We start from the raw sequence: 9,684 nt of genomic DNA, 5'->3' as shown, positions 1-9,684 counted from the left end.
TGAGGTGGAGTCACTCTGTCACCCAGACTGGAGTGCAGTGGCTGCTCCCGGCCACGGCAGCCTCGACCTGCTGGGCTCCAGCGATCCTTCCACCTCAGCCTTCCAAGTAGCCGGAATTACAGGCATTCGCTACCACGCCCGGCTAATTTTTTGATTTATTGTAGAGATGAGGTCTCGCTGCCCAGGCAGGTCTCGAATCTGTGGGCTCAGGCAATCCACTCACCTCAGCCTCCCAAAGGCACAGGACTACGGGCTGAGCCACTGAGATCGGCTTAACCCTATTCTTTTTTTTTGTTGTTTGGAATCTCACTCTGTCACCCAGAAAGGAGTGCAGTGGCCGCTTCTGGCCACTGCAGCCACGACCTGCCGGGCTCCAGCGAATCTTCCACCTCAGCCTTCCAAGAAGCTGGAACTACAGGTGCGTGCTACCACACCCGGCTAATTTTTTGATTTATTGTAGAGATGAGGTCTCGCCAAGTTGCCCAGGCGGGTCTCAACCCGCGGGCTCAGGCAATCCACTCACCTCAGCCTCCCAAAGCACGGGATTACAGGCTGAGCCACGGAGCCCGGCTTCAACCCTATTCTAATACTAAATACTTCCTCAAATGTTCTTATAACCAGTTTTACAGATTCTCTTCCTAATTAATGAGCCAAATAAAATCTGCTATGTGTCCACTTCATATGAGCCATGTGTACCTTTTGGAAAATTATACTTTGACTTGTACCAAGTAAAGCTTAGAGGAACTGAATATAAAAGAACTTAATTCAGGCGGGGCTCGGTGGCTAAGCCTGTAATCCCACGCCTTGGGAGGCCGAGGTAAGTGGATGGCCTGAGCCCGCGGGTTCGAGACCCACCTGGGCAACTTGGCGAGACCTCATCTCTATAATAAATCAAAAAATTAGCTGGGCGTGGTAGCGCGCGCCTGTAGTTCCAGCTACTTGGAAGGCTGAGGTGGAAGGATCGCCAGAGCCCAGCAGGTCGAGGCTGCGGTGGCTGGAAGCGGCCACTGCACTCCAGTCTGGCCGGCAGAGTGAAACTCCATCTCAAAAAAAAAAAAAAAAAGGACTTAATTCAGTTGAATCATTATTGTATTATTTCTTCTGTTCTTATTTTTCTAAGGGCAGGTTTAAATGGTTTCTTATTTTACCAAAAGATGGCCAAATATAAAACACACAGAATGAAGCAAGTTATAAGCTATTACAGTTGGCCCTCTAAATCTGTGAGCTCCACATTGTGACGTCAACCAGACTGCAGATGGAAAATGTTAGGGAAAAATATAGTATAACCACGATTTATATAGCATTTGTATTATCCTAGGTATTATAAGTACTCTAGAGATGAATTAAAGTATACAGGAGGATGCACATAGGTTATATGCAAATACTACAGCATTTCCAGGGACTTGAGCATCTGTAGATTGTGGGCATCCGGAGGAGGTCCTGGAACCAATCCCCCATGGATATAGAGGGACAATTATATTTATATTTTGGGAAGAAAGCATGCTTCATTCAACATTTTACGGAAATACCAATTAGGACTTCAGGTAGGGAGTTTAACTAGCAGCTTCCTCTAGAACTTGTCTGTTAGTATACATACACCTAGAGACAGAGGATCAGGAAAATAAAAAAGTCATCTATGACAGATGCACAGAATGCCTCTAGTTATCTCCCTAATACAAGTACATTAACTATGTAGATATGTTCTATTTCATGAGTTTTAGAAATTAAATGATTAAGTCTTCTAAAATATTAGAAATTCAGCTTTGATACCCACAGAGGTAGCAAATGACCAATTAAGGTTTTCGTGGTATAAAGGCATATTGGCAGGATGAACAAAGAACTATCACAGGAAAGAAAGACTCTGAAATTACTTCCTCTTACCCTGCAGACTGACATCTGGTTTGTCGTAAGTGTACCAGTCTTGTCCGAACAGATAACAGAAGTACAACCAAGGGTTTCCACAGAAGGGAGGCTACGAACAATGGCATTTTTCTTGGCCATTCTGCGAGTTCCAAGAGCCAGGCAGGTGGTGATGACAGCAGGCAGACCTTCAGGAATGGCTGCTACAGCCAGGGCCACTGCAATTTTAAAGTAGTAAATAGCACCTCTGATCCAGGAGCCTCCGTGAACTGGGTCATTGAAGTGCCCAATGTTTATGATCCAGACTGCAATGCAAATAAGGGAGATGACTTTGGAAAGCTGTTCCCCAAACTCATCTAGTTTCTGCTGAAGGGGTGTTCTCTCCTGTTCCGTTGCCACCATTTCATCCCGGATCTTGCCAATTTCAGTGTTAACTCCAGTCGCCACCACCACTCCCATAGCTTTCCCAGCAGCAATGTTTGTACCCTAGAACAGAAGAGAGGAGAAGTGGTCACAAGATTTAACACCACATCCCAACGCTGGATTTTTACTAGGGCACCCAGCTTCTCTCATCACATGCCACTGGGCCTTCCAATGGCTATAGTTCAGGCAACCCGCCATACAACTACGACAATGAACAATATCTCATAGAGGCAGTATGACACATCTCTCCTCAATTTTGATTCAACATGGTACCTATTTATACTAGAGCAGCTCTACATTGACCCACCAGGTTCTCTATTCACAACATTCAGCCCAGCTTGCAGACCAACTTGGGGCTTAGCCGTGCTCAAACTCCTCTGCATTCCCAATTTTTCAAACTCAATACAGCTCTCAACTCTAAGCATTCTTCTCTACCTCTGGCCCCAACAGCTCAACCTCCCCTACTTTTATCAGTGATAATAAGAAGGGTAACCCAGCCCCATGGGCTATTTTGAGGTTATCTACTCAAGCACCAAAATCCAAAATCAATGCAATCAAGTGTAAGCACTCTCTTTCCACCCAACTTTTGGTGTTGGAAGGATATGGCTTCACTATTTTCATTGTATCTCTCTAGTAAATTACCTACTATGGGTAATTAGGTTCTTTCATACAAACCCACAAAAGCCTGTAACTTGAAAACCTTTCTAGATTCCAAATAACCAAAACTCATGCATTTCCCCATTATCTAAAAAAAAATTTGAAATCAACACAAAAAGAGAAATAGTAAAATGAACATTCATATACTTTTCTCACCTAGACTCACCATTAGTAATGGTTTTCCAACTTTGCTTTTTCTCTTTAAATACACACATTTTACTGTGAACCACATATAAACAGCAGCTGTTAACCACATCAATTGAAAATATTCTTTATGGGCTAAGACTTTTTCAACAAATCTACTTTTCAAGTATGTTTGCAGATTAGAGTTTAATTAAAGATGTTTAACCTGATCACTTCTTTTTGTCCTCAAAAACTTGTCAATTAAAACAAAAGAGCCGGGCTCAGTGGCTCAGCCTGTAATCCCACACCTTTGGGAGGCCGAGATGAGTGGATCGCCTGAGCACGCGGGTTCAAGACCCACCTGGGCAACTTGGCGAGCTCTCATCTCTACAATAAATCAAAAAATTAGCCGGGCGTGGTAGCGCGTGCCTGTAATTCCAGCTAACTTGGAAGGCTGAGGTGGAAGGATCGCCAGAGTCCAGTAGGTCGAGGCTGCAGTGGCCAGGAACGGCCACTGCACTCCAGTCTGGGTGACAGAGTGAGACTCTAACCCCCCCAAAAATAAATAAATAAAACAAAAAATATCTAAGCCACACATTCCACCATTATATGTTACAAATGTTTTCTGACATCTGAGACTGACCACGAAGAATGTGATTATCCTTTGGAATAATAGGCAATACTGTCTAAAGTCTGACCACTGAGGGTAGGCAGTGAAAAATATAATATCTGTGGACTATTGAAACTCTGAAAATGACAGTCAGGCACAGTAGCTCATGCCTGTAATCTCAGCACACTGGGAGGCCAAAGTGGGAGAATCACTTAAGGCTAGGAGTTCCAGATCAGCATAGGCACCTCATTTCCACCAAAAAGAAAAAGAAGAAGAAGAAGAAAAAAGGCCAGGTGTGGTGGCATGTACCTCTAGTCCCAGCTACTTGGGGGCTGAAGTACAAGACTGCCTGAGCCCAAGAGTTGGAGGCTGGGGCAAGCCATGATCATGCTACTGCACTCCAGCCTGGGCAACAGACTGGGATCCCAATAAAACAAAACAAAACAAAAAAACTTTGGGAATGCCTCCAAATAAAAATGCATCTGATAAAGTACTTACAGAAAAGAGCATGTTCTTCTTATCTTGGTTGACAGCCCGAGGGTCAGGGACAGGGTCAGTGTGCTTGATGACAGAGACAGATTCACCTAAGTAGGTGTGAAACAGAAGGGATGGTTAGATCTCTGCAATCCACATCTAGAACCTGGAAACCCTCATCCATGCCAACCCATTACTACTCTTAGGATATCATCAATATGGGGAAAAGTACAAAAGTCCCAATTCATTCAAAGGTGGTAAAGTAGTAAAACTTAGAAATTAATTTCAGAGCAAAGAACGTCAAGATTAAAAATTAAGACAATTTCATAATAAAAGAACTAGACTTTAAAGTAAAATTCTAATAATTATTTTCTGTAATCACTTCATATTGATACTATGGCTATATATTTACATACATTTGTTGTATACCTTAACATATATACACTCCAATACTTTAATTGCACTAAAAGGATCACATGGTATAAAGAACTACTTTTTAAATGTCTTGTTGAATTTGGTTTCAACTTCACTTAAGAGATAATAATCAGGGTCAACCTGGGCTAAGTTCAATGTCACCATTTGATAATTTAAATCACAGGTAACAAACTTCACTCTCAGTATTTGACCAAAACCTGGTTTTACAACTCAGTCTCAAACTACAGTATAATTTATTTAACATAAGATGATGTTCAAGAACCTCTATTAAGTTTGTAGATGCCAATAATTTCTGCAGGATTGCCATGAGAATTTCATACATACAACCCAATTATTTCCCCAACATTTTATTGTTTAACTGGCTTCCAGCTTGTTGCTGCTAACGGGGAGTTTTAATAGATAAGCTATTCATAAAGAAACAATGAAAAAATAGAGTCCAGGTTACTCACATTACTACTCTATGACATTGACTGCTTTTTAAAACTGATAATCAGATAAGTTTTGATAGCTTTTAGATTTTATACTTACCCACTATTTAATCTAGGTTAGCATTGTATTTAAAGTTAATCTTCTGACAACCTTACTTCCAGCTAATATGAACCCTCCACCCTAGACTGTGTCTTTATCACACAAAGACAGGAAAATGTTCCAAACAATTAAAAATGTATTAGTAAGTGTGCAAACCCAGGTAGGAAAACATTCACCTTTTATAGGGGCTAACTTTTGTTAATTGTACATTTGATTATTGTAAAATATGTTAGATCTAAACAGTTCTCCAAAGAAAAAAATTACAGCACTAGAGTCTATTTTTCCTTCCTCGAAAAAGGATACTTTAACCTTAAGATTATTATCTCTAGTAATGAAGCAATTTGTAACTTTTCTAAAAACGTAAAAACATAATGGTGATTTTTTTTTTTTAAATAAAAGCTAACGGTTTTTAAAATTAGGAAAAATAAGGGCATTATAAAAGCCAACTGTGTTTTATTTTTAAACCATGCTTTTAAAATCATATTGCAAAAAGTCCAATGGATAAAGCACTAAGAAATAAGTTTATCCTAGAGAGGATTAAGATAGGATACTATAAAAGAACAGTGGGATAAGAGTTAACCTCTGTTAAGAATGGCTCCAGAAATTCAATGACCTTCCAATATAAAATATTTACCTGTGAGAATTGATTGGTCAACTCTTAGAGTTGTAGATTTGATGGAAGTTAATCTTATATCAGCAGGAACTTTGTCACCAACTAATTGGGAGAAAAAAGGCAGCTAAAATGAACAACCATGGTACCTAAAGATAACTTTGTCTTCAAATACAATTAAAAAAAATAGACAAACCTGTAAACAATTCAAATACTTAAAATTCTATTAAAACAAGTAAGATGATCAATCTGTTTCAGGGTCATAAAAACTCTCTAGATGGACACAAGATTTGAATTACTCAGGAAGAGAAATGTTGCTTGGGGAAACCTAAGTATATATAATTCTAAAAAGAGTCTGACCCTATATGCTCAGACAGGTCCCCAAGCTTTCACATTGAAGAATACTTTCATATTAGCAATACTGAGTAACTTTTTTTTTTTTTGAGTTGGAGTCTCACTCTGTCACCCAGACTGGAGTGCAGTGGCCGCTCCCAGCCACCGCAGCCTCGACCTGCTGGGCTCCGGCGATCCTTCCGCCTCAGCCAAGTAGCTGGAACTACAGGCGTTCACCACGCCCAGCTAATTTCTGATTTATTGTAGAGATGAGGTCTCACCAAGTTGCCCAGGCGGGTCTCAAACCCATGGGCTCAGGCAATCCACTCACCTCAGCCTCCCAAAGGCGCAGGATTACAGGCTGAGCCACCGAGCCCGGCTTGAGTAACATTTTTAAGGCTTATTATATATGTAAGACATAGCGAGGGGAACCAGGTTGTGTATGCCATGGTTGATTCCATTATAAAACTAAATTATCAGGAAGAGGAAACAAATGGCTGTTTTAAAAGATATTCAATTAACCTCACATGACAAATGAAATTACACAGAAAAATCACTTTTTAAAACGACTGATTTGACAAATAACAAGAGTTGAAAAGATACACCTGGTTGGCAACAATGTACAGAAACAAGGATTCTGGTACAGCAAGACTATAGGGCCTGAAAATTTTGCAGTTTGTTTAAAAAAAAAAAAAAGATGCCTGAGGCCACGGGTTCGAGACCTCCCTGGGCAACTTGGCGAGACTTCATCTCTACAATAAATCAAAAATTAGCCGGGCATGATAGCGTGCGTCTGTAGTTCCAGCTACTTGGAAGGCTGAGGTGGAAGGATTGCTGGAGCCAAGCAGGTTGAGGCTGCGGTGACCGGGAGCGGCCACTGCACTCCAGTCTGGGCGACAGAGTGAGACTCCAACACACACACAAAAAAGGTACAAATCACTGGACATACTCATTGGATGCATGTGCATTAATGAAAACCCACTGTCAGAGCACTGCTAACAAAGGACAAACACTAAATGTATGTAACATCACTAAACATACTATGTCATGCAGTATTAAACTCCATCTATTACTTAAAGTTCATCTATGCTTCCTGACTTTGTAGCCACTATGTCACTCACATGCTGCTGAGTACATTCAAAGGTAACAATAGTCGCAAACTCTGGTGGGCAAATTGGTAATATACATATAGGAATTACATAGCATCTCTTTACCCCACAGAGGAATTTATTCTACTAATATGCTCACACATGTGGATAATTCATATGTTTTTTGTTGACAAAAAAAGAAAGATGAGACAACTCTCCATATTAAAGTAAAAATTTCCTCTAAGACACATTGTATCTTATCTTGGGGGGGAAGTGTGAAACATCATGTATATAGGGCTACCAATGGTATAAGAAAATACCTCTGAGGTTTTAACAAACTGTAACACTGTAGCTGGGGCATAGGTGGAGGGAGACTTTTTACTTTATACCCTTTGGTACACCTTTTGAAATCTGAATTATGAAATAAATGAACAAACCTCTTCTATAACCTGAAGATCTTTAACTCAACCAAGCCCTTAGAGGCCCAGATCTGAGCTCCTTTCTTCGATGTGCACAAAGTAAACTGCTACAACATAGACCCAGTAATAGATACAGCCAACGTTTCACATGCACCTTGAGAGCAGTGCCCAGCCAACTGCCTGTACTCAAATATTGCTGAATGAGTACACAATCACCGAAACAACTGGATGTCAAAAGGAGTGTACAACAGCTCTCCAAGACTTTTTGAAAAACAACTACAGTGATTTTGGAAGTCTTATGCAAGAGCAGCTAAAAATTAGAATAAGCAAATCCTCCCTAGACTTACAGATGATACTGTTAAATCAAATCTTCATTTTTCAGACTTATTCTCTATAATGAATTGTAAGTCTCACCAGTTATACACAAAATGGCAAAAATAGTCATCCTGTCCAAAAAGTAAACATTAAATGTGTTAAAACTTCAATTTAGTTCCAATTTTTCTGCACTTCAGAGCTTTTCAATTTGGAGAGAATATGATTTGCTTTTTAAACTCTAGTTTAAAAACTATAGTTCAAGTAAGCACTGTAGTCACAAGCTGGCATAGTTTGTCAATAAATAATCTCAAGAGGCAAAGATCATCCTTGCTCTTGACTGCAGGGACACAATAAGTTAAGGTGAAACTCCTGCTGGAAATGCTTACGCAACGAGTAGCAATATTCAGACTGAATAAACTAGAACCTTTCATTTTAATAAAATTCTACTTCTACTACACTGAAAGGAGCACATCTAACAGATAATCAGGACAATAAAGTACCATATTCTAAACTTTAGTGGTCTTCAACAGTTAAAACGCCATACACACTGGTCCTTTGATGTCTGAGGTGACTTACGGAGAAGACAAGACTTCTCTGTCCAAAGTGGCACAGAGATCCTCAATCTATACACACGATCCTGATTCTGCACTGTAACTGCTCAACATATACAGCAATCTCAACCATTCCATATATAAACCATAGGCTCATACTCTCATATTTGTGACACATTTAACCAGGCCAACCAATCAAATATTCAAATTAAGGACAGCCTATAAGAGGATGCAAAAACACTGTCTGCATTTGTTCAGGTGTTACAATGGAAGTACAGAGGATATGAAATGGATAGAAAATGTATTTTTGAAGCAATAAATATCAAGATTAAATTTTCCAGGTAACATAGTCAACATATCACAGGCTGAACATACTCCATCCAAAATGTTTTGGACAAGAAACGTTTTGGATTTGCTTGAATTTTGGAATATTTGCTTTATAGTTGAGAATCCTAATCTGAATATGCAAAATCTAAAATCCTCCAGTGAGCATTTCCTTTGAGCAACATTTTGGAGTATTTTAGATTCAAGACACTCTATGAGTATAAGGTGGTACCCATACTATATATATGCTGCATGAAAAATTGTATCTATGGCTGGGTGCAGTGGCTGAAGTTTGTAATTCCAGCACTCTGGGAGGCCACATGAGGAGACTGCCTGAGCCCACGGGTTCGAGAACAGCCTGGGCAACTTGGCGAGACCTCATCTCTACAATAAATAAAAAAATTAGCCAGGTGTGGTGGTGTGTGCCTATAACTCCAGGTACTTGGAAGGCTGAGCTACTTGGAAGGCTCAGGAAGGAATGCCTGAGCCCAGCAGGTCGAGGTTGTGGTGGCCATGAGCGTGCCACTGCACTTCAGTCTGGGCAGCAGAGTGAGACTCCAACTCAAAGGGGAAAAAAAAAGAACTTAATTATTGAAAACTTTTGATTAACTTGCTATGTAACTGTTTCATTCTTTTAAGTAGCGGTCAAGCAGGAAGCAGGTTCTCTTAAGGAGTTCAAAAATCTATGAAAGTAAAGATCCCAAGCTGGGCTCGGTGGCTCAGCCTGTAATCCCACGCCTTTGGGAGGCCGAGGTGAGTAAACTGCCTGAGCCCGCATGTTCAAGACCTGCCTGGGCAATTTGGCGAGACCTCATCTCTACGACAAATCAAAAATGAGCCGGGCATGGTAGTGCGTGCCTGTAATTCCGGCTACTCGAAAGGCTGAGGCGGAAGGATCGCCGGAGCCCAGTGGGTAGAGGCTGCAGTGGCCGGG

General features: G+C 40.6%; 1 protein-coding gene across 2 annotated transcripts in view; it reads right to left on the bottom strand.

The window, feature by feature from the left end:
• ATP2A2 (ATPase sarcoplasmic/endoplasmic reticulum Ca2+ transporting 2) overlaps positions 1–9,684 on the bottom strand; it is a 68,414-nt gene that overhangs the window by 25,331 nt on the left and 33,399 nt on the right. For both annotated transcript variants that reach the window (XR_002482719.1, XM_021719115.1), the window contains exons 5-7: positions 5,745–5,825; positions 4,172–4,257; positions 1,882–2,346 (exon numbers count right to left, since the gene is read on the bottom strand). Coding sequence is in view for 1 of the 2 variants with exons in the window: in XM_021719115.1 (XP_021574790.1) it covers positions 1,882–2,346; positions 4,172–4,257; positions 5,745–5,825 (632 nt within the window). In the remaining variant the exon portion in view is untranslated. The remainder of the gene's footprint in view (positions 1–1,881; positions 2,347–4,171; positions 4,258–5,744; positions 5,826–9,684) is intronic.

The sequence above is a fragment of the Carlito syrichta genome, unplaced genomic scaffold (genome assembly GCF_000164805.1).
Source record: "Carlito syrichta isolate Samal-C Ts95f unplaced genomic scaffold, Tarsius_syrichta-2.0.1 Scaffold314146, whole genome shotgun sequence".
In the NCBI taxonomy this organism is placed as follows: Eukaryota; Metazoa; Chordata; class Mammalia; order Primates; family Tarsiidae; genus Carlito; species Carlito syrichta.
The sequence above is the reverse complement of the archived record's forward strand: the minus strand, read 5'-3'. Positions and strand labels throughout refer to the sequence as shown.